Source organism: Mesitornis unicolor, unplaced genomic scaffold (assembly GCF_000695765.1).
Source record: "Mesitornis unicolor isolate BGI_N332 unplaced genomic scaffold, ASM69576v1 scaffold13668, whole genome shotgun sequence".
NCBI lineage: Eukaryota > Metazoa > Chordata > Aves > Mesitornithiformes > Mesitornithidae > Mesitornis > Mesitornis unicolor.
The window spans coordinates 24,729-50,967 of NW_010199849.1; the positions used below are offsets into that span (position 1 = coordinate 24,729).

General features: G+C 43.3%; 1 protein-coding gene across 1 annotated transcript in view; it reads right to left on the minus strand.

Moving 5' to 3' along the window:
- The window catches only part of LOC104544649 (fibulin-2-like), a gene marked incomplete at its 3' end in the record, with an annotated part of 44,652 nt that extends 22,003 nt beyond the window's left edge, over nt 1-22,649 (minus strand). The window contains exon 1 of the mRNA XM_010189571.1: nt 21,269-22,649. Coding sequence (XP_010187873.1) covers nt 21,269-22,649 — 1,381 coding nt within the window. The remainder of the gene's footprint in view (nt 1-21,268) is intronic.
- Between the last annotated feature and the right edge of the window lie 3,590 nt (nt 22,650-26,239).

Here is a 26,239-nt window from a genome sequence, read left to right on the forward strand (position 1 = left end):
GTGCCAGCGCACTCCTTGGAGCTGGAGGGACGGCCCGGTCATCCCAGTCCTGGGGTGCCCCTCAGCCCCGTGTGCTGCTTCCGCAGGCCAGGACTCCATTGCTGGGCCTGGTGCATCCCCGTGGGAGAGCCCTGTGCCAGCCCAGGGCTGCAGGGACTGCAGAGCCACCGGCGGGCACTGCTCTAGAGCAGCCCACGTCCATCCTCCACCCGGAGAAGAGCCAACAGATCAGTGTCTCTAGGCTAAAGTTATCCTTTGCGAGCAGCCCCCAGCTCTGCTGACACCAAGGAGTTCATGCAAACCCTCTGCGTTGTTCGCTTGATTTACTACAACTGCGTATCGTGGTCCCGCCTCCCCCCCGGAGCCCTGGCTCAGCAAGCTCACAGGTATGAGCATTATGGTAGCTATAATTTATTTCCACATAGTTACAAGTTTATTTTAGCAGACAAAAAAAAAAAGAGGTGAGCCATATGTCCCATTAGATCCAGCAGACTGCACTTTCTACAGCTTTACGTGACATCATGAAAAATGAAGACGGGCCTTGTCTTATAGTACATGGCTTCTGAATAATGATTCCAAAAACTACATTTGTAAATAAGTCATAAATGGAGTAAACTGAAGGACATAGGAAAAAAATGCCCTGGCAAGAAGCCAACAAAAAGCAAGAATTACATGTTCTATTGAGACTCCTTCTGACCTCCTTAAAAATGGATAAGGATGTTCACCAAAAATCCCCCACACTCTACTTACTGTTCTGTGTATCTTTAAAAATATCCAAGAATTTGCAATATACCCATGTCTGCACAACAGAGATGAAGCAGCAATTACTGACCTATTTCTATTACCCTGACACAATACTCCTTTGTTTTCTTTCTTTCATTGGATTTCATAAACTGCAAATGACAGAAGTGGACTTTGATGCTCCTTATCCCAACACATCCTTATCCCAAAGGGCAGTCATTTTGTGTACGTTAATTTCTCATGAGAAGACCAGCCTTAAAGCTGTAGTGACAGCTGAAGCAGGGATGCTGAGTACATCTCCAGTCACCTCAATCTCTGTTCTGTGAACCTCACGGCAGCTTTCAGCCCTGCATGATGCAAAGCTGTTTACTTTGCCAAACTGTCAGAAGACAGAGATCGCTTTTGCTTTTTCTTTCCTGACCCAGAGCCTGGGTGAATGACCCTATGTTTGACCGTGCTGAAGTGCAAGCAACACACACAGCCCTGCGTAGGCCGCCTTCTTACTCATCACTCCCTCAGCCTATGTCATCTGCAGGCTTTATCACCAGTGACTTTTCATTTCAGACTTCTGATTAGAAAAAGCAAAAGAAAAAGCCCTAAATGCTGTTACAGGACCGCACTGGAAGAACACGCAGCTTCTTCTCTGCTCTTTCAGCTTTTTCACTTTCACACCTCACGTCAAAAGGAAACGCCCCACAGAACTGCACATTACTCTGTAACAATTCCCAATCTCATACATTTTTTTTAGCCAGACTTCCAGCTGCACTCGACAGAAAGACAGCGCTATCAAAGACACCAAGCTCCCGGAAAGGCTGTGAGGCTGGGTTGGCCAGGCGGACAGGGGCCGACTGCCCACAGTGCCCCAGGGAGCACCAGCTTCATGCCAGGCAGGGCCTCACTGCAGACACACAAAAACCCTTTCTGGTGGATGTTTTGAAATCTCTCTCCTCCTGAGACTCAACTTGCACAGTCAGTATTTAGGATAAGTAAGACCATATTTAAGTGCAGAACAGGCTTTGATCTTTATAAAATTGGTAGATCCCCATATTCTCTCACACACATTTTTTTTCAATTTAGAGACTTGAAGAGGAAAATCAGCTTTGCTAGACTTTGAAATGCTCCCCCAAGAGCTACTTCCAAGCTCTGAAGAAAGGAATGGTTGAACTGAACTGGTTCAGCCAGAATGGAGATGATACTCTCTGGATCTGCAGCAGAACCTGCAAGTGCCCGGCACTGATTTAGCGCTCAGCGGGCTCAGGCATCGAGCACCCAGATGCTGCATTCACTCCTCACAACTCAGTTCAGTTCCCTCCCTTCCACTCAGAAAACTTCAGCTGCACATATGAACTGTTTCAATCAGCATTAACTTAAATCACAGCTAGTCTATTAGTTAACTAAAACTATTTTTGCTTTCCACAGACACACCACGTTGCTCATCCTCTGTTTCAGCCACAGAAATCCTTGTAACATAGGAAATATTCTGTCTGCCTTGGCCTTTCCAAAGACAGGTTAGACAATGTTATGAGCCATACTCTCCTCTCCTCCCGGTCGTAGGATTTTGCATCAAACCTCTCTCAGCTGGGAAGAAGCCCAGGGCAGAGTCACCCCTGCACAGTGGCATTTCACTGGTGACACTGCAGGACTGGGTGGATGCGCGCTGCACTGGAGCTCTGCCATGCAAGAGGCTTTCTTGCACCACAGTCTCTGCTGCTAAAGCCCTAAGTACAGGCCCAGTGATGACAAGTTCAAAATCATTACAATAAATGTAACTTCTTCAAAAACAAAGATATTCTTAAATTTTCTTACATGACTGTTTCTGCAAACAGCAAAAACAATGACAAATAAATGTACAGATATTCATAGAGTTTGGAATTGTTTCAGGGTTCACTTTGGCTGCATCAATTCCACCAAGTATCACACATACTGTGAAAGAAATATCTCTAAAGTAAAAGGGAAAGTTTTTTATTCTTCTTTAAGCTCATTGGGGTATTTAAAATCAAGCTCAATTAAAACAAATAGAAATAACCACAACAGCCTGTTACCTATCTAAAGGGTAACAACTTTGGTTTGCAAAAATACAGCCCTGAAGTGACAACTTGAAGTTTTAGAGTGATAGAGAAACCTGCTTATCTGCTCATTAAAAGACAATTCAAAAATAAATTTCTCATTCTGTTGAATCAAATTACTAGCAAACAGATAGTTATTAAATTGCTATTTAACGCTACCACATAAATCTTTGCAAGCCTCAAACTCTTAATTTCAGCCTCAAACTCTTAATTTCTTGACTGCATGCGTAATAAATACCAAGAGCTTGAGGTAATAGAATAAGCAAGAGGACTGAATCATTTTTTGGCCATACAAAGAGGAGATAATTTAAAAACTTTACGTAATCTTAACAGACTGACAGCTGAGGTAACCACCTCAAATGACAGATATATCTAAAGAACTATACGAAGCATGGCACTATCCCAAAATTCCTCTCTCTATCATCAGTCATTGAGTGAAAGCTATTGTCAGTGTGCAACGTTTAATACGAGAAGCTGTTTTCGGTACAAAAAGAAAACGTTTACCCAAATATGACCTAAGAAGCTAAAGCAACTGCCAATAATACAAAAAGTGGAAAAGTCAATTAAAAGTAAATAAGATCTGCTATCCTGAATTGCAAGTGCATCTTGCACTATAAGTGGCAAGAGGGTAACTCCAAGTAGTACAATGGCAGTGCCAATTCAGAGTGAGTAACTTAAGTAATGGAAGCCCTACAAAAGCATAACAAATTATTTACTCACTGCAATGCACTGTATATTAAACATCACGTTTTGCTCACGGGAGATGAGGATGACTTAAAAAAGAAAAAGAAACCTTACCTTTATGAGTCAATGTTACCAATGAGCTGTACAATGAACCGCCTGCCCAGGAACCCAGACCAACATCCAGAGGAAGCACTGAGAGAAGAAGGACAGACTCACTCGTGCAAGGGCTTTAACTTCTTCCACACACACATCCCCATCACCCACAGGACTGCTGGCAGAACCTCCTGGTGTTGCTTTAGGATCAAGAATTTATTGTAGCCTCAAGCTAACAGCAGAGGTAAATCTTAAATCCGTATTGACAGCCAGGTAACTCTAACAGGAGTTATACCCTTATGACACCTGCACCCTCATCTCCTTTAGCCCAAATTGCAAAGTGAGAGACACAAAAGGTGCTGCTGTACACCCCAAAGCCGACAAAAATGTCGCACCAGCAACACAAACATCATCCAAGACTTGCCCACAGCTGCACCACAGCTCTGAGAGCTCTGAATTATGTGCTAGAACATGCTGCGTGGAGGCATACAACACTTCAGAGTGCTGTAGCCCTCTAATCTGTATATCCAACAAGGATTTCTTTGAATCCTGTGGTTTGGTACACCATCCACCAATTAGCTTTCTTAAAACTCTGTATTTACCTATAAACTTCAGTAGCAGAATCTCAAACCTTGTTACAAAGGTGATAGCTGACATGCATAGAACTCCATACTGACCCAGGCATCATCCATCTCTTTTAACCCCTTGAAGTAAAGTTTAATTGAAGTTCTAGGATGCACACATTGAGGATTTATTACACGGGCAAACCACTCGCAGAAAATCAGAATGCAAGAAAGATTTGTTCCCATTATCAACAGAGATAAGGACTGAGAGAGGCAGACATTTTTGCAATCTGGGCTGCAGATTCAAGACCTGAGACAGCCTGAAAACACGAAATGTGATTTTTTTTTAATTAAAACTTGAGTTAAATTTAAAAGCGTAGCCAGCAGTGCCAGTCATTTTTAAGCTGGAAGGTGAATGAAGTTCCTAGCAAGGCATCCATTTTCACAGCACAACAGCAATGAGAGAAGATGCTGATGACAGAGAAGCTGAGTCAGATCAGGAACAGACAGCTTGAAAGCATCTGCAAAGCAGAACGGATGAGATCTCTGCTGTGATGAGTCACCAGAGATATGCAGGAAATGAGGATTACTCAAAACAGGAACAATTATCAGAGCGACATAATGCTTTTTAATGGAAAATTAATGTTTTATTCAAGTTATATCTGCTAGATGTAATTCCTTGTAACCAGGCAAGTCTAGAACTCCAGCTCCACCTTTAAGACTTGGATCTGATTTTCTGCTCAGTTATGAACTTGTACAATTGCAAAAGCCTCTTGAACGACAGACTGAGCCTCTTCACAAGCTGAGAAGCCAAATTGTATAAATTGGATTTATCATACATCATGCGATATAGACAGGGATGAGTGGGGGTTTTTTAAATAGATAAAAGCTCCTTGGGAACAAACATTTGTTCCAGTATATAGTATAAAAGATAAACAAGCACCATAAAGTCTTCCATAGATTTTGAGAAAGACCGAACCACAAAGAACACTCAGCTCCAGCCGTATCCAGAAATGTAAACAGTTTAAGGGGGGTGGTTGTTGACCACAGCCTGCAAGTAATTAAGCACTAATTCTCTACCACCTACTGAGCAAGAAATTGGAGAGGAAATACGACACAACACAACGTTAATATGCACTTTTCAGGCCATACTCGGCTGATGTGTCCTGTGCATCTCTGTCATCTTCACCAGACCAGTACTGATTTGCCCTCCCCATCTGAAAAGGGACAAAGAAACTAGAAATCTCCTAAGGCAGAACTACAGATTTTAATCTCAAAGTGAGGGATTTCCAGCTCAGCTGAAATAGTCCAAATACATCCAATGCCACCCACAGAGCAGAAGGATAGAGGGAAGCATCCAATTCCCTTAAGTGAGGCTCATTTGTGATAACCAAATCCTTGAAAAGACCTTCATACATTTCACCAACACATTTTCCACTTTATTTGCAGATTCCTTTTCACTGAAACAAGATGAAAGGCTTAGTTGTCTTATCTGCATTATACACACATTTGCCACACATTCCTGGGACAAATAAATGGAATTTACCTTAATAAGATGCTTTTATCCAGCTGAACTACTTTAAATTTGCTGCTGCTTTGTTGCACAGTAACGTTTAAAAAACAAAATCAAATCCAGTCCCAGGAAAGCAGCATTCCATGGCACTTTCCTGAGCTCTACAGACCTCCTGGGGCAAACAAAAAAAAAAAAGGAGGAAAACGTTTGAAGCATGAAGACTTTTCCCTTCCCAGAGTCTCCAGGCCCATGTGAGCCCTTGCTGGATGCTGAGTGACGTCAAACACATCCACATCCTCTGCGGCGCGGCTGAATCACCGACTGTGGCAGCGTGAGTGTTGGCACGGCTCCTCAAACCCACTCAGGTTTCACCATCAGCTCCAAGTTTTGCTTTGGCGGACAGACTAAAAGCTTGGTCCAGACCTCTATTTTCAATTTAGACAAGTATCTATGGCAACCACGATACTATTTTAAACCATTCCTATTTAGCCGCCTCCAGGTTGAAAGTAAAGTAGAAGAAATACCAAGCCCACCCCATCACCCACTCCCCTAACAGCTCACGGTGTGTGACAAAGTAGGACATACCTGTCTGCCCATCTCCCTTTCCGTGCTGCAAATTTCAGCAAGGCTCCATTTTCCCTTTTTGGTGATTTCTGTGGGTCTCAGCAAGAGAAATGCCTTAATTTGGCTCTTGTACTCCAAATTTGCCTGATTTCTCTTAGGTACCTCCTTGCTGCAGTGACCTCCCCATGAATGTGCTCCAGGTGCGTGCAAGGAGAGGTGCTCGGAAGGAACCCCAGGCTCACGGCCACCACAGCCCACTGCCCACCCAGCTGGGGAAGGACTGCCACAGGGGCTGAGCAAACACATGGACATGTCTGAGTACTTTTAATTTGCTCTCTGTTACAAGCTGGGGCAGGGGTTTGTTTGTTGTTTGTTTTTAAATACTTGTGATACAGCTATTCTCTTCAAGGGAGTCTGTGCAGCTCTCCTACTTTATTTTTTTAATCTCTTAAATGAAAGCTCATGGTTTTGGGCAGCCACATGACTCTGGGAGATGGAACCTTACAAAAACCCTCAAATAGCAGATTATTTGAAACATCTTGTAGGATTTGGCACACCTTCCTTACTTTTGTAACTCATGTCCAAGGCACACATTTCCATGCTGGAAAGTGTTTATTGGTCTCCTTTACAAGCGTATGTGACACAACATTTGACAAGCAACTTTACAACATACTGGATTTTCACTCCTCCTTGTTCTGAACAAGACTTCCTACAAAAGGCAAAAATTTGTCAAATTAATCAATTTGCATTACTGGCAGTTAGGGAAGAAAAAGCCAGGGAAGTCTGAGCTGCGAGAAATGTTGCCATTAAATATGAAACCAGGTGAAGTCTGTTTACATATTCTGGTTATCAAGCTACAGTTAGAAATGCATTTGCTCTGTGCAGTTGGTTTTGCAAACCAAAACCTACTTTGCATTACTTTGAGGATTTTCTGAGCCCTGTGGCTCAGCTCAGTCACCCAAGCAAAGGCTCCCTGTGTCCCCAGGGATACTTTACAGTATGGCTTGACCTCCTGCTGCCAAATCTACAGAGGTCTCTGCAGCACTACACTTTTAAGAGATATGAACAAATTTTCCATCTGTCTATATGCTAAGTCTTTACATTGAGGTAGCAAGCACACCTAGAGCACCATGCAGACCCTTGGAATAATTTTGCCACTTACAAACTCCTGCTCATAAAATTTCTGTTTCAGCTACACAAATTGTGGCAATGGCCATCACTACTGCAGAGCTGAACCCTCCCTTGCTTCACAGACTGACTCAGAGAACATGTTAGAAAGTATTTTAGTGTCAGACTGAAGTGGTTTTTTAAGCATTCACAAGTAGTTAAAAGTTGCTCAGCAGTTTGAAAGCCAGTAACCAAGTCTTAGTACCAGGGAGTAAGACAAGGGCAAACAACATAAAGGCATCTTCCAGTCTTATCACACAGCTCCCCAGCACACAGCTGGAAGTTACTCTGCAGCTTTTTTTAAGGCATTTGATACTTGACAGAGCCACACACAATTTGTAACCACTGTTGGCTGTATTTACACATTCATCCTGCACACTCTCTTTGTGTAACTTCTGTAACGACCACCAGCTTTAAATTCTATACTATAGCTCAGTCTGCACATCTATGCATGCAGGTGCAGCAGCCTCCTTACTCTCCACCAGCTGCATGCACTGACAAGCCCTGAAACTGGTCCACAGGAGCCCACATGTAGCATCTTTTAATTAGCTCAAGATAGGGCATAAACCGTGAACTTTACCTTTTCAGTCCCATGACAGGCACTGCTGAACAAACCTGCACTGTACCACCAGCACTGCCAGAGCAGCGGAGAGGAGACAGGTTGTGAAAACGGGTAATTTGCTTTCCATTCGCGGGAGAATGCACAGACAGGGCAACACGGTACTGAGTGTGTCACAGGCTATGGAGCCAGAAACATTGGTCCTCTTAACACGCATTGCTAACTTGCATTCTCCTTCCGCTGCACCAACACTTGCTTCCTATTTGCCATCAGCTTTGGCAGTTTTCAGGTTCTAAAGAGTCTGGAGCAGACTGAAGTAGCAGCAGAAAAACCTCAGCAAGGTGGCAGCAAACAGCCAGCCAAAACAAACAAGTCCGGTTCAGAAAACCTCTCTAGTTCATCTTTGAGAACAGAATCAATCACCATTTCAGCACTGTCATCCTCTGGCCTTCCAGGAAATTAATTTATTCCTTATCCTTGCAACATTTATGTATTTTTGTTTCTTGCCATCAAAGAATATGAAATATGAAAGTGCTGTGAAGATTTCTTTGCTGATACTAAGACCTACCTGTGTTGCAATTGCACCCAAGTAAGCCAAGATTTGGTCCAAGAATAGCAGTATTCTGACCTCATATAAAGGCAGTACACAAGAAAGATTCTCATACTAACATAGCTGTAAGATACTGCAATTACTCTGGGTTTATAGAGTAGCAAAACAATTAATTGGCCTGTCTCTATTATCTCAAAGGCAGAGCTATATTAATCTACAAAACTCACCACAATGCAGACACTCGTGGTCAGGTCTCTGGGGTTGTCTGGACTTTCCTGTGTCAGATGTGAACCAGTTCTGTTAAACCAGCACAGATGGGGGAAGTGCATTCATCAAGCAACACCAGCTCTTTTTTCCTGATGGAAAAAGGTTTGTGATGCTGGATCAGTAGGCATCAGGGCCCTTTCATGCCGGTCATGGGAAGAGGGGCTCATTCATGACCCTCAGCACCACATCGCGCCGTGGGCTCAGGCAGCGCTATCGACTGCATCTCCATAAACATCCATTACCCAGACATTTAATTTGCGGAATTCCCAAACAAAAAGACAAACTGCTATAATAATGTATTTGTATAATGATCACACGTTTTATGAGGTATTTGTTTACTATAAATTAACTGTAAGATCTGGGAAAGGAATTTGAGTCTCACAGAAATTTATAACAGACAAACAAATACGTTTCTTGTGACTGCAAAGAAAGCCTTGTGAGGCAAGACCAACTGTTGTATGTTCATATGAAATGTAAGGAGTTCTTTCTTGAAGATAGCATTTAATTTTTAGAATTCCTAATGCTTAACAGTAGCCCTTTACCATTTTATTTACTTTACAATTTACTTTACAATTACAGTGCAGCTAAAACAAGTGTATACCTTACTGGAACTAATGGGCTTAATATGGCATTGACAGGGCAGGATTTGACCTTTGAAGTCTTTTTTTCAAGAAATATTACTAAGTCAATTTAAAAGCTGAGTAATCTCCCTGAAACAGCAGGGTCAGATTTCAGACTGTGTAAAGCTGTTCACCCTACCAAAATGGGACTTTAATATTACCTAATGAAGGTCAGCTCCCATGGTTGAAAGCAGCACAGGCAAACAGCAGTGCTGATGAAGCGTTCTGCCTTTGGGGTCACTGGACTTCACCTCACACACGAGCTGCAGGCTGTGCTGGCATTCTGCAAGGTGACACTCAGGACCAAAGGTTAAAGGATGCTTAGTTCCAGCCTCAAAGTGTTAAACGCATTTAACAGGGGTGTAAAGATAAATAGTATGTCTAAACTCTTTGCCACATGCCAGAATTTTTAAGCATACCAAATTATTCACACTGAAATGCAAATGTAACTGGTTGACCCCAAAAGCTCCTATTCATTTTCACTGGTTGGTTAAGTTCATCAAGAACAAGGAAAACAGTAGTATAACTCTTTTTCCATCTAAATTGGTTGGTTTTCACCTAATGCCAAGGCAGCGAGAGTCGCTGCCTGTCCCACAACAGATTTTCGGCCATGCCACAGTACAAACCTGCTCCTCTTGTCCCCGGGGCCACATACAAAGGGGAAAGTGCAGACATTACCAGAACACTGCTTCCGAGGGCCATAGCCCAAGTAAGGCAAAAGTCCATATTTCAAGAACATATGTAAAGCCCATTCATTACTTAACTGCAACAACCTCAGCTTCTGAGACCATTTATCTTCTACCTCACTTAAGATACAAGCAAAAAACACAATTTGCTTATGAGAGCAGTTAATCCAAACTGATTGAAATTAAACATTTATGTAACCTTCTGATGTAAAACCTAATCATCACTGATGCTTGCTATACTGTTCTTTTTATTTCAATGCCATGAGTTAAGACAATGCTTAGCAACTTTGATCCAGAACCAGTAAAAGTACAAATTTTATCATTAATACACAAGACATTACTTAAGTGTATATTATTGTCAATGAAAACAGTTCCTCAGAGTAAACCTCTTACAAAATCATTTGGCTAGAATACTGTACTTTTGAATCTGGAAATGGAAACTACTAGTAGTTTCATGGAAGGCAATTCCAACACAAGGAAAATTAATGCACATTGCAGAGAAAGAATTCTTGGATAGGAGAGAGAACTATACTAATCTTCAGCTGCTTACAGCCCATAAACAAGATGTTTTATAGAGGTAGCTGAAGAATTACAATTGGGTCTACTTGAGCATTAGAGAGAAACAGCCATCAAGTGAAAGCTTGAGAGCCAAACACCGACAGCATCTGGCAGAGCTGTTGGGTGGGTGTAAGGCTTTCCATGCCACCAAGCAGATTATGGATTGACCTAATACTGATAACTAAAAGTCCTCCTCCTCGTGACTTCTCAGAATCATTATTAAATAATAAGATTCCTTAAACACCATTAATCTAACTGAAAGTTTCCCATTCTGCTTGTTCAATGCAAAAGAGCTCTTTAACCTTACGGAAAGAGACTTAAGAATTGACCATTATATACAGCAAGCTCCATTTTCATTTAAAAAATACATGTTTTCAGTAATGAACTCTTCTTGTTTAATGACAAACTAGACAAGTCTGAACATGGGTCTTCTACAAAACCCACCCTCCCAAAACACAATGCCTGTATCAAGCACACTAGGCTATCTGCTTAGACTAAGCTAGCTGGAGAAGACAACACGCTCTTCATTTCAGGCTTTGCTTTTCAGGAAGCTGTGTTCCCACTGAAGCAAGGTTTGTGCTTCTGGATTTTCTGTTGTGTGTGCCATGTGCTATCAGCACGCAGTAGGTTTGATATTAAGTACAACAAATTCTATGTTACAAACCCCTGACAGCAAAATATAATCGTTTCTTAAGTCCCTGTAGGATGTCTCAAGTAGAATACAAATACAAGAAGCACTTTCGATGCTTTACTTCATACAAGATGTATAACTCTGCAATATTAATCAATCTAACTTGTGCTCAGAAAATGATTCCAGTAAGTAGCACATACAACGCCTTTCAAAACTCAGTCAGAAACTACTATATACATAGTTAGAGGTGAGAAGAAAAGGAAGCTGAAGTATATCCAGATGTTCTTGTTGCACGAGCTCATTCATTTTCTTCTCAACTCTGTTCCCTGTGCATGAGCCAGCTCCAGTCAAACTCAAGCTCCCCTGCTCCAAACACAGCTGATGCTGTTGCTCACAATGACTATAAGGAGGAGGTGAGTGCTATTACAGCTCAGTGCCAGGCTGTAGCCCTCACACGGTGCTATTGAGCTTATTACTCAAAAAACCACACCAAAAGCATCTCAGTGACATACTAAGACCAGAATATATTGTGCAAAATTGGCTTAAAATTTCTTGGACTACGTATGATATCCATGGCAAATGTAATTTTTTCCCATCTAGAACTCCTCTGTCCCTTTTCAACAGTGCTCACTGATGATCCTGTACTGAGCACTTCCTTGCCTTTTCAGTTTATTTGGGTTTTGGTAACCTGTTGACTTCTCTAACGCCACTGGAGACACAATTTCTTCCAGTTCTTCCCTGCAGCTCTCCCAGAAGAGTTCTTGTACTGGTCCCCAACAACTGCTGGCCCACACCAGGCTGCAAAGTCCCTGTGCTGGGCCATAAAGACCCTGGGCTGGGCTGCAAAGTCCACATGCTGGGCTGTAGCCACCTACAGCCGCTGCAGCACTCAGGGCCGCCATCCACTTCCAGCCTGCAACTCTCAGCATGCCCAGAGTGCTGCCCTCAGGAGAAGGGTCACATTTCCTTAATTGAAAAGCCTCAAAAGTTGACTCCTCCAGGGCTATAGGAAGGGGAGGAGGAGACACACAGCAAGTGAGGAGAGGAAAATCCACATTCATTGGCTATGTGACAGCGATATCATACAAAGTAAAGCTTATCCTAAGCACTTACCTTATAATAGAATCAAGGAATGGATTGGGTTGGGAGGGATCTTAAAGATCATCTTGTTCCAACTCCGCTATGTGCCCAATTCAAATAACCATAGCGGAAAGGCTACAACACTCTATGCAAACCTGTTGCTTGTGTAGTATCAGTCACTGGAGATGCAGGCAATAACTTGCCCTACGAATGGTAACAGTAAGACTACAAGGTTTCATCTGATGATTTTCATTATTTTTCAGATGTGTATTATTACACAGAACAACCATTCACAAGGGCATCAACTTTCATAACATCATTTAAAAGTTACTGATGCAAATCCTCCCCTTTCATGCAACTGTTTAGACTGTTAAAAGGTTTTAAACCCAGAGCTGTTGGACCCATAAACATTTATTTTAGTATTTGGTAATTCAAAACTACAAACAACTCTAAGCCCTTTTGGATGCAATCAGCATCCCTATGGTTCACATAACGCAACACAAAAACACGACACAAACACAAACACAGCAACACAAAAATAACCAGTACTTAGAGCAGCGAGGGAGAAGGAATTACTGTTCACTGTGTTTATCTAAATCGCCTTTTTTTTGGTGTATGAAGGGGGTGAATAAGTTGCAGCCGGAACTGCACCCAGCATGACCAGGCGGTAGAGGAGCTGGCAAGGCAGCGGTGCACGTGTAGCCTCAGCACACTGCCATGCACCCCCGGCTCCCCAGGCTGGTGCAGGGACCAGCTGCCTCCAACACCCCAGAGCACCCACCTCAGCAACCTTAGGTACTCCATCACCACCAGTGCACCCCAGTGCCAGAGTAAAGCCCCAGCAGTGAACAATGGCAGGCCCAGAGGCTCTGTAGTGTCACCAATCCAGCCACAGGGGGTGCTTGGGGGAGTTGCAGTCACTCAGTGAGCAGTGGCACAGCAAACTCAAGTGGCTCTGGGGGACGTTCCAGCCCCCTGCCCCCAGGCAGAAGCCTGCAGTGGAGGTTTGCTGCTCCTAAATTCCTTTTTTCTCCTGTTCATTCCCCAGCCTTTGGCATAGCACCAACACCACCAGCGCTTTGGGATGGCGGTTTAGGACTTTTTAGTTGCTTTGGAAGAGAACTGGTCATCTCGGGCACAGCGCAGGCAGACTGGGAATAGTCAATAAAACATAAAACCTGCTCGCACATAAGGGGATCTTTATAAAATTCCAATTACTGCTGGCTTGTTACCTAAGAATCCCTAAGAGGTAAGAGATATTGCTCGCTGTGAGGCCCAGGGTAATGAAATTACAAATCCTTTCATGAGTAAGCATATGCTAGAAAGCTACATTTATTTGCCCTACATATTTGAAACTGTTCAAAAGGTTATTGTCTCACAAAATTTGGATCAGAAATTACTACTTAGATTTGCTTTTCTCTAACAAGGAGCTATATTCAGGGTCATTTTTAATTCCTCAGTGATCGATTAGAATACTACAAATACTACCACAAAGAAGTCTCATTTACATTCTGTTTTCTGAAGAAGTATCAAACATGCATACAAAAAAAAAAAACTCTTAGATACACACTATAAATAACCAGCAAATACAGCCCCCCTGAGAAACCTGGTGAGCCCACCAGCCTTGTCTTTCCAAGCAGTTAATTAATTTGTACAGGAAAACCCCCACCTTATTTCCATAGTTTGTCTTCAGCATGTTTTAATTTCAGAACTGAGATCAAATATTCTTGTTGCAAACCATGGATGGATCTAACTTTTCACAAATGATTTTGTTCACCTCTACAAAATAGGTACATGATATGGGTTTCCAAAAATATTTGGATGCCATCATAGGTTAGGTGCTCTACTCCAGCTGAATTTACTACTTCAACATACAAGATTTAAACGATCTTGGTAACTAAATCCCATGAGGCTAAGGATATCTGAAAACCTCAGACTGTGATCAGTGCCACTATGGAAAATGTGTCCCACACAGACATTGCCTTTGGGGTTTGTGCCAGCCGTGCTGTGCTCCTCCAGGGCAGGACGGGACACGGATACTGTGGATATACGCTGGATACACCAGCCAGGTGTGAATGTTTCATCCTGTTTCATGTTTTCTTCAAACATTCCCTGTACCTCCCCTTGGTACCAACACTTACCACAATGAATTCCCTTATAAAAAACTGCTCCAGGCAAGTAAATGAGTAATAGTTCTTGTGCTGCAGCAAAAAGTGTATAAAATGCCTTATCAGCAGACGGGAAAACTACCTACACCAGATGCTATGGAAGAGACCTTGCTCTTCAGAGTGTATTTCATGAAGGCAAGAGCAGCAGGATCTGAAGCAACACACACGTTTGTCCCACCTTGTACTGCACACCGTACCTGCTTGCTATGGTCCCTGGTGAGCTGTAGCCTTACCCGTAAGATCACACTGAAGTGTGCTTCATTATAAGAGCTGTTACCACCATTTTCAGGGTGACTCAGGAAGACAAGATCCACCTTATCAAACATCTCTAGTTACTAGATTGGCAGCTACTGGGGTTTAAAAAGACAAAACTTCAAGGCCTGAGCATTACTGTAACTTGTTCAGTCTCTTAAAAATCTGCATACATCTGACCATGACAGGTTATGCAGTTTTTAGTAAAGGATAGTGCTGAAACTTGAGATTCTGCAGGCTTGTGCTTGCCCCACTTCACAGACCTTCACATCTTTAAATCCTCTAAACTGTTTTCTCTAACTAAAGATCAAAATCTCCTGGTTCAACATACAGCTACCACTTAAAATACTCTAAGAGTTAAGGACCAAAACCGCACCAGAAAAGCCTGACACAAAAGTATTGCTAACCAGGAGCTCATGGCCTTTGGTTATTATCTCCATTCTAGCAAGAAGATGCACATGATGAATGGAAGAAGGCTGGTGGTGATGAGGGCTTGGGCACACCAGTGGGATGCTTGCAAAGAAAGAACAACGCTCCAAATTCAGAGCCCGCAGCTTTGAGAGGCAAGCTGAAGCCCAGCCAGCTGGAAAATAAGTGGCAATGGTCTGACTTGTAGCAGCTCCCACAACACCAACAGGCAAGCAGCAGTCACGCAGCAACACGTCCAGGGAGATCAGCCAGACACAGACACCAAATCATCAGCACTGACCCCAGAAGTATGCTCCTGGGGATGGATATTCAAAATTCAGCTGCTGCCTACATGCCTAGGCTGGCAGGTTAGAGAAGCCCTTCTGACCGTGTTCAAATTCCTCAAGTGGGGCCGCTCAAAGCACCTGATGCAGGCTTAATGCTGAATCCACTGAAACCAAGAGCTTTGGAAACGGAAAGCCAGGCCACATTTGATACTTCTGACTACTGTTTATTTCAGTCTGCAAACAATTAGTCTGAATATACTCCTTCATGTCATTGGAGCAGGCTTTGGTTTTCCTTGCACCCATTGCTCACAAATTCATGTCACAAGCAGTGTTTAGTGCACATACACCTGAAATTACTGCTCTTGTTAAAATGGAAAGTGCCACCAAGAGGCCCCATCTGAGCACAAGCAGTTCCCTTCATCTTGCTGTCCGACTGCAGCCCCTACTTAGTCTTTCAGATACTGCAAGGAAGATAAATAAAAAGACAGGGAAACACAACTGTGGTGACTACTGCATCTTGGGCAGGTTTCATTCCTTATTTTTCCTTTGTCCTCCTAAACTAGCATCTGGCTACCTAGCAAGGTATGAATGCCATTTTTGGCAGAACAGATAGGTCTATTTAATGGTTTTCTCTTAAGACACTTCTTAATTTTCTAGTATTTTAGTCTTCCTCTTTCTGTAAGTGTCTCAGCCTGCCTTATACACACTCACACTATCTTCCTCTATGATCTATCTCAGAGCTGTAACTACCAAAGAGGCAAGTGAACGCTGTCACCTGGGGCTGTAATTCACACTTGCTGGACCAGAGGCATTTTCTCCCCACACCCCACTCTCCTGAGGTTTCTTTTTATTCCTCATCTATCCTAGTCTGAGGGCTCAAAGTTGATTTCTTCCTGTTGCAGATAGAACTGAGACAAAGCAGGCAACATAGGATTAAGCCTGAGGTAATTCAAGTAAATGTGAAAGAACACTTCACCTGATACCAAAAAGTACAAAGTAACTGCAAATAGAGTTTGTGTTTCTGAAGCAACCTCCATAGCATTCTCCCATCTCCAGTGCATTTTATGGTGGCAGCAGGAGGGACGGAGGGTCGGTGTGCTCAGGGAATGCCTCAGAAACCCCGACTGCAGGTCTGCTTTAAGGATCTTGTTTCCTGTTTGTCCTCAGTTCAGAAATTCAAGATCATCTTGCTTCATGAGCCTCAGTATCAGCACATGTGCAGTAGTTGGGTTCATTGAAATCTCAACTGCATCCTTAGAAGTTACACAGGAGCCTCCCAGTACCTCCTGCCTGATCAGGATTCACATGCAATAGATGCCACTCTCACATCCATTGATCTTGGCTCACAAATATTTACTAAGTGCTATTTACTTCAGTTGGAGAGCAATTATCCTTATCTCTAAAAAATGACCATGATAAACTCATCCACAACTGGTGATTTTTGTAAGTGGAAAAATACCTCCATTCTCAAACACAATGGTTCCAGCTAGACACAAATTGCTATTCAGCCTGCCCAAAGCAGAATGCAAATCCTAAAACCTTCACAATGAGGCCATTTGCTACCTGAGTTACGTTTATCCAAGAAATAGCACTCTACTGGCAGAGCATAGGGAAATAGAAAAAAGTGGGATAATCAGAACAAAACCCGACAGTAAGATCTTTAAAGATGTTTTATTCAGCCCTCCCCTGTTCTGGGCATTTTTAGGATGAGAAAATAGGAAATACAGAAAATAAAACTCTCTCTGTTTGCTGTTCTTGCAGCAAGGGACAGGATAAGATCAATGTTTGGAGAGAGAATGTATAAAGAGAACAGTTTACATCAATCTCATCCCTTCCCTTGGTGCAAGTACTTAATTTACACTTTCTCAGCTGAGTAATTACCTCTACTTTACACTTACAGTTCCTTTAGGAATGCAGTAATTACCATTTGCCACAGAAACTTCAATAGGTCTGTATGTTGCTGAAGTCTATATTGAAGATCTACGACAAGTGCACTCACACAGGGAGTAAGAGACAAATGCTCCCCAAGCAGGGAGAGCTGTGGGCAGGCACAGACCACGGAGTGGTGTAAACCCCTGAGCAGCAGCAGTCGCCCGCATCAGAGGCAGGGAAGCATCCACTGGGCTCACACAGCCCCAGAGCTGGTGCTTGCAAATGAAGAAACCAGCTCCCCAGTGTCACCATTTACAAGTGGGTTTGCAATGGGGCCCTTTTCTGTGATGGCAGCAGCAGCACCCATATCCTGCCTGGGGGCTGAGAGTGCTGCTGATGGCCCAGAGAGCCACCAGTGAAGGCCTGGCCTCATACGGCATCCAGATAATCCGCAAAATGGCTGGTCTGGAAAAGCTCAGAACAGCCAAGAAAGGAGAGAGGAAAGGATTCCCAAAACAAATGGCAATTCACTGGAGTCCCTGAGCAAAGATGCTGAATAGATAATCTTCGCTGGCTGATGCAAAATACAGCGCAATATTGCACCTCACTGTATATGCTTGCATCTCACAACAGCAGCTCCGAGATGCAGGTATTTCTGTCCTCAGCACAACCCCAGGGCAGCCACACAGGGACAGGGACGGTGCCTCCCCGGGGACCAACCCATGCCTCAGCATGACAGGCAGCAGCGAGTGTCAGCCTCACAGAGCTGTGCTGAAACACAGGTGGAAAAGAGCGAGCAAAAGGAGAAAGGGAATCAAAATGCAAAATTAACCTTTTCTGAGCATGTTTCCACCATTAGATTACATACAAGGCATCAGAGATTTGGGAGATGAAAACTCAGCTAGATATAAAACCAAAGTGAGATACATAAAATATAAGTAATGAAGCCAAGTTTTTAACCAAAGGCATCAGGGATACAACCACAGCTGAGTTCTGGTGCCAGGATACAGCTAATAGGAAGAACAAATGCAACAGTCATCTAATTTGAGCTGAATTTTTAATGGCAGCATATGTTTCTGTGAATCCTCCTATACTTTTTTAAACTGGAGAAAAAGAAAGACTAAATGAAATAATAAAATATCTAGAATGTCTTAACAGTCACAAAAACATCTCCCTCAGTGACTCAAGAACCTAAATAAACCTTGTGTTTCCAGCAAAAACAGCAATGAAGATGAAATATTAATAACCATATTGATGATTTCAAGGAAGTAAAAGCACAAAATAAAGGAAGAAACATCCCCATACACAGACTGAAAACTAGGAAAATTTAATTAAGTGCTAAGACCTCAAACAACCCCCTAACCCAGCCCTCCTCTCAGAGGCAGCCACTGCTGGAAAGGCAGAGCCACTCCAGCCCCAGGGGCTGCCTGCACCCCTGCAATCACACCGTGTTCACAGCGGCCAAAACACCCTCCCGAGCCGTGAGCCATGTCCTCAGCACCCTGTGAAGCACGGGTCCAACTAAATCTGTGCTCACTGCTCCTGGAAGTCCAGGGGCAGGGGAGGGTGCAGCCAGTGCTACTTGTTTTGGGTCATGCATGACTCTGGGCCTGCACGAGGCCTGGCTCACATCAGACCCCAAAGAGGTGGACAGGGCCTCAACCTCATCTTGGGACCATCCATGTGCCCAACTGCACCCTGCTGTGAGAGTGGCAGCCCCTTTAGGAAACAGGGAAATGTCTCGCAGGTTTTAAAAATGAGGGGATTGATGCAGTTTCCACCATGCTGCTGACTCTTGAGAGGAGAAAAGAAGTTATTTGGCAATTCTGGTAGATTATGCCACTCTATAGTTAGAAATACATGTCCAAAATTTTTGTTTTCATTCTATAACTGAAGGCAAAATTCATTTTTCTTTCAAGTCTGACTAATGTCTTCCCTCGCCCTCTATCAGTGGCTCAGGAGTCACCAGAAAAACAGAAGATGTATGTATTTTATTACTTGAAACATATGGATCTACTCACATGAGTCACAATCACATCAATTAAACAACAACAACAAAACAAGTGAAAATGCAGCAGTCCCTGGGCCTGAGTGCTGGCGCTAGCCATGTTAGGGGAGATTCCTGATTTTTGGAGAAGGTACTTTAGGCTAGGCAATTCATGTCTGACATGATATCCATGACCCCAACCTAACCCAGATCTCAACCAGACCTGTCTCAGCCAAGCACTTCCCAGGAATCACAGACTGGAAATTGCCCAAGGAGACTCTAACATGTAGCAGTTAGCTCTGCTGCTAAACACTTTCCCCCCAGTAGGCTTTCTTAAACCCTCTCATTGAAAATTTCAGGAGGGCCCAGCCATCTCTCTTTTCTGAAAGAAAAAAAAGAGGCAATTTAACTCAGACCCATGTATTATGTACAGCCCTGATGCACAGCTCAGATCAGATTTTGTGGTAGGCTGCAACAAATATAAGGAAAGAGCTTTGTGCTTAAGGAGCTAGAAGTAAAATAAATCACACATCCATGAAGGGCAGATAGCATAGAAGCAAGTCTTGGAGCACATTAGCTATCTATTAAAGCACTTTTGAAAGTCTGCATTTGCTAATGGCATCCCACTGGATGGTGTATGTGCACAGCTAATGTTTTCTCATTTCACGGCATCGCGTTCCAACACTGCTGCCTGGTGTGCTGCTACAACACGTTGAGGCTCTTCAGGTTAGACTGCTTTTTTAGAGCATTGTTTTGGGGAAATCAAGGAAAAAAGGTCTGACTTGGATTATAGCTGCTATCTCTAATTGCGAGGTCAACATTTACAAGTGTAAATGAAAGAAAACGAAAAAGGCTGCCATCTCCATTCGTGGACCTCATTCATCTTCTGTTTGGTAACCAGTCATGAGGTGTGGTTCCTGTTGGCACCTAGAGCCTCAGCTTCACATCTGCCCTGCTCCTATCTCCCTTAAACTTCTCGAGTATATGGACTAGGCAGCTCAAGATGTTTAAGGGCTACTTAGATAACCCAGGATGAAATATCACTGTCTAGGGATTAATCAGGATTCTCTACTAAGACCATAAGTATTATACATCCGAGTCTCACAAGAACATTTTGTGCCACATCTTGAAAAAGGAGATATTACTCTTGATTTGATGAAAAATGAGTTGGAAATATGAGCTGTGTATGTGCTAATTTATAGCGATGAAGTTTGCATTCATTACAGTAATGAGCATTGCCTAAAGCGTATAATCAACATTCACTGCAGATGTCAAGAGGAATCCAGAGGCAGAGAGGAAATACGTACACTTGTCATAGTTGATCATAAACATCATAAATTTCCAGACCCCAAAAAACACAAAGCAAGAGGCAGTCCTTTTTCTCTCTGCTAGTCCCCAGGAGTATTTGACTCTATTTATCAAGTTCTAGTATCAACGAGCTTAGATAGCCTTTCAACCAGAGGATAGTTATTGCAACAAATGCTGTAAATATTTTCATAGTAAAAGCACAACTGTTTCACTTCCTCCTCCAGCAAATGACAAAAGCTACAAATGTGATCACATTCAGTTGGTAACTGGAGGACTCAAGCAGATAACTAATCAAATCCAATTCCTTTAGCGTAGACTAAGATGTTTCTCTAACATCACATTAGAAATTAAGAGCAAGTAATTGAAGGAAAGGGTTGGATTTTAACAAATCATCATCTGGAATAAAATACCAGAAAATATCATCCACAATCTGCAAAATCAAAGCAAAGTAGGCAATGGTGAAATGGTATCTGTTACATTAAATGAAACACAAACCATCTTCTGAAAGAGATGAAAGAAGGTAGCTGGAGGTTTGCCTGATTTCATGCCTACATGGAGCCACAAGAAAAAAAGGTGAGTGGATAAGCACCAATGTTATTATGAGTAAATATTCTCCAGGCATCTACACTGGAAATAGTTCTTACCTTCTGGTAACCTGGGGTTAGCATGAATGGAGTTGGGGTCCCCGTCTTCCTCAGGATGGTAACGATAAAGCGTCTGTGACTGTTTTTGGGATGACCGACTACGATCTTCCTTGAGAGCCACAGGAGGAGAAGTTGTTGCACTGAACTTTACCTTGGGGAAAGCATTTCCCTCATGCCTTTCATGGGAAGGTTTTGACCAACTTAGCTCTGTTAAATTCACCTCTTTCAAGTCTAGAGGCAGGCTGTTCCCTGGGTCTTCTTTTCTGGCATGCTTTTTCATTTTAGAGTGGGGGGCTCTTTCTTGCTCATGCCTCTCTTTGTCCCCTTGTTTCCCCCTTGGTCTCCTCTCCAGTTCCTCCAGGTGCCTGGCTGCCTCAGTGGTGGCTGTCGTGTGCTCCGGAGGAGCAGTGGTGCTCACTGGTGCTTCCTTATGTGTCGCTTGCTGGAGGGATGCTGCAGTGGTGCGGGGCACTCTCTTTCGCTCACTTCTTTCTGTGGCACTGCGAACTTCAGAGGGGATCTTAGGCACTGGTGTGGTGAGTGGTGCAGCCGTTTCCTCGGTGTACGGATCAGTCAGAGCCAAGGCTGAAGGACCAACGCTGGCTGGGAGGTAGTCATAATCCTCACTTTGCTCTTGGCTGATGCTCTCTTGCTCTAGGTGGGAAGAATAACTCCTGTACTTTTTTGGAGACTCCACCTGGGTGTTGTCTCCTTCTGGTGCCTCCTGGTCATAGCTGTAGGGATCGTCATAGTGCCTCTCTGGTTCATTATCTTCAGCATCTATTGGATTTGCAGTGTTCAAGGCGAAGGTGTTACAGTCTGGGAGCTGGTAGCACATCAGCTCACCACCAGCGTTGGGGCAATGGCAAACCTTGCAGGGGGGCATGTGGAAGGTGTGCCCTGCTACGTACTTCTGGCCCTCGTGGAGGCAACCTATTCTCCCACACTGAGGACACCCGTCAGCTGGCACCACCGCATCAATGCAGTTTGGGGGCAGCTCTGGGCACAGCATGAACTGGCAGCTGATCTTGCCTCCTCCCTTGGGGCACGAGCACTCAGTGCTTCCAAAGTCCACAAAGTAAGACTGCCCTTCGGGTACTTTGCCGTTGATAAAGCCCACGTTGACGCAGTCGTAGTACTGGTAGCCTTCGCACGTGCAGCCGTGCTGCAGACACGTGGCACAGCACTCCCCGGGCTCCAGCACGTCCTCGATGCAGTTGTCCAGGGGCTGGCACTCCGCGCCCGTGCAGTCCCTTTGCGCGCGGGAAATGTGGGTCCACAGCAGCACCAGGAGGATGGCGTTCAAACAGCTCTGCTGCCAGCTCTGGTACCTATCCATAGTCTTCCCAAACAAATACACCTCCAGGGCGAACTTGCACATCTAATGTTCTTTTTTCCTAGAAGGCTGTAGATTCAGGGTCGAATCTGCAGTGTTTTCCCAAGTTACCTTTCCTCATAGATCCTAGAGTTATGAAAGAAAACTCTGTTAAAGACTATACTCAGCACATATCCTGTTAAGCATTAGAGATCTTTAAAAGTTGGAACAAAATCCAACATCTGGAAACCTAAGTACGAAATTAATCATAATGTCTTTCAAGCATTGGAGGCACTAAATTTGGGAGTTGCGTGCTTCTCCCCACCCCCATTTTGAAAAAGAAAGAAAGAGAAGGAAAAATAAAAAGCTGTGTGTTCTCTTTTGAATCTGTTCACAAAATGTACATATATTTAAATAAAAAGAAAGCCTTTATACTTCAATGCCTTTTTGTTAATCATTCTTTCTAGCTAAAAAGAGAAAGATTTTTTGGCAGATAATAAGTAAATACACAGCTCTTCCTCTGCAGATGTAAGTTTAAGATAATTATTCTTTATGCTTTAATTATAAAAACCCAAACCTGAAAGACCTTTATTAGACAAAACATAACCTTGAGACGTGAGAATTCGCCTGTACACATATTAACTCAAAAGAAAAGGAAGGTTTTTTTCTGCCTCCTTCCCCCACTTAGCAAACTTCTGTACTTCAGTCTTTGACATTAACAGGGCTTTTTTTTTTACCCCAACAGTGCTAAAATAGAACTTCTTTGTATATTGTGGTTACTGTGTGGTTAAACATTGTATTACAGCTATCCTGTAATACGTATTAAGAGGCCGGATCCTCAGCTCCCAGCAGCTGGCACAGCTCCACAGCAGGCCTGTGGTGCACACAGGGGTACGACTCTGACTTCCCTGCTGTTAACTGAGGTGGACATCTACACCAGCTGAGGGTATTTCACCACCGGCAACATCGTCTTTTATCTTTGATAGCACCACTAATACTTTATAGTGAATTACTACACTGTGAACAGGACACATACATATATATATATGTGTGTGTGTGTGTGTATAGATACAAAAACAAATACATGAATTGGCATAATAATACTTTGTTAAAATGCACTGAGATAAAGAAAGTCATTTGCTTTTTAATTACTAAACCCTTTGACCATAGAAAAGTTTAAGAGTCAAAGTAATTTAGCTATTGCCCTTTATATGAAAAGCATGCTCAAAAAGCCACACAATAAACAAGGAATAGTAGTTAAAACAGAAAAAAGTTTGCCTATAGAATTTTATAGAATTAGTGATCTGATAATTTTTCCAGAACTCCTCCCATCATCAAAAAAATAAAGACCCTAAAACGTTTATCTAAGGGGTAAAATGTAGTCACATCACCAAGAACAATAAACCACACACGCAACAGGAATCCTGCCAGAAAATCCATTCAGAAAGATCACTTCTCCCATTCAATCTGGGCTTCCAACACGTCTGCTTCGGCACTGCTGGAAGGCGGCCAGGCCATGGGAAAAGCGTGCCTGTTCTGATAAGATATGGACACACTGTGCTAAGAGTTTCCACAGCTCTGCCCTGGAATTTGAATTGCTTCAGTACGTTGTACAGAGATACGATTCTTACAACTGTACATTTTCTATTGCTAATTTAGGTTTATTAGTTGAGTATGCTAAAGGATACTTTTTGAAGAAAAAATAAAATTGTCAGAAAGTATAATAATGGCCTGGAAGAATCTCACTTTTTCAGAGATGCTCTCAAAACTAGGATATTTCCTATGAAGCAGACTTTTCAATATGTGGTGCTGAAATTAATTCTTCAGAATCCAGCGTGGGAATTAATAATCTATCCTACTTTCAGCAGCTTTTCTAGGTAATCCAAATTTATAATTATTACATAGCTTTAGCTGGGAAATAATGAATGGAAGGGCAGTTAAAGATAAGCTGCTTCTATAAGGGTCCTCCAACAGGATTTTGTCACTATCCCCTCCCATTGGCACCTCCTGGCTTTAATGCTTCAGCCTCTGAGCACTGCTCTGCCCTGGCCCACTCCCTGACCATGGGAGCAGGACACCCCCGTGAACAGTGTTTGCCTGCCCTGCTTGTACGTTCAGGCTTCCCAAAACAAGCACTCCTCAGGCATAAATGTGAAGTCTCAAGAAGAAACCTCCAAATTACCTCGTATCCTGAAGCAAGAAGCAGAAAGCCAGTCACACTTGGTATCTGGCATGCCTGAAAGTTCAAGCACAGCTGAAGGTTTAACGTAGCACAGTCCTGTTCTTGTCCTTCCCTGTACAGTTACCTCCTCCCATCCTCATCTGCACCCCCTTTTTGTCCAAGGCTTTGCTGGCTCATTCAGGTCACCTCCAGTTTTCTCTCTGTTCCTCTCCTTGCTCCCTTGCCCCTCGCCCACGGAGAGGCCCGGAGAGCTCATGGCCCCTCTCCCACAGTGAGCCCTGTCCTGGCTCCCCGCCTCTCACCCTCTCTGCTCAATGCCTCATTCAGCCCCTCTGTACTCTTTCTCTTTTGATCCTTTTCACATCTCTCAACATTTGGTTTCTCAAGCTACCAAGCTCCAACAGATAAGGCTGGAATCCTTATAATCCCTTTTTTTTTTTTCTGTCGATAAGACCACAATCTTCCCTAACCTTAGGCTTACTTTCCTTCATCAGAGGCTCCTTGTTTCTGGTGTAATGATTCCAAAAAAAGCATCTCTTTTTTATTCCTTTAAATCATTGCATTTTCCCTGTGCTTTCTCCATCTGTTCTCCACACCCATCACTCCCCCTCCCAACCCATAAACTTGCATATCAAAGAAATAGTCTCGACTTCAGGCACTGAGAAAAACAGCTTTGAGTGAAGCACACAGACACGACTATCGAGCCCCACTGAGAAAAAGCATCCCTCCAAACAGAGTGTGTGTGCTCTTGCCAGCCCACGCAGCCGATGTGCAACTGCCTCTGGATCTGTGCCCTTCCCCAGTGCTGAAATGATGCTCTGGAGACAGCAGCTAATTGCTTGGTAATGGCATCAAAAGCTGGAGCAGTGAAATGAAGGTGTCTGTAGCACAAGGGGAAAAAATGCATCCTCTCTGGAGGATAGGGAAGTTTAACGCCAGTAGATATTATTGCAATAATTTGTTTCCATTAACTATTTTAATGCTTTCTTTAACATCCTTTTACACAACTGAGACAATAGGCAAGGGCTTGACCTAAATGAGTATCAGGTCTTTTTACTTTCACCTCTGCCCTTCACCCACTCTTCTCAATGCCATTGACTTTGGCTGCTCAGTTGGGTGGGATGTCACAACAAATTAAGCCCTGCACACCTAAAAATAAAGGTCTTTCAAAGTCTCTGCTGAAAGCTTTACAAAGCTCTACAGCAAGATAAGCCAAGTGTCACCCCAGTCCTCACGCATTGCTTCATGACCCAGAAGGCTTCAATTTATGTCCTTTGTGAAGTTTCCTAACCTGCTGAGCTGCATATCCCACTCTCTTTTGGTTCAAGTGCTATAACCCTGTTAGCTTCAGTGGGGTCGTACTGGGCCACTATTAAAGTAGCTGTTGTCAATCCTGTGCATACAGTGCATCCTAAGAAAGCATGAGTGCTCATGCAAGGTGGGGGGGGCAATGCTCTGCACTGGGACCAAGACC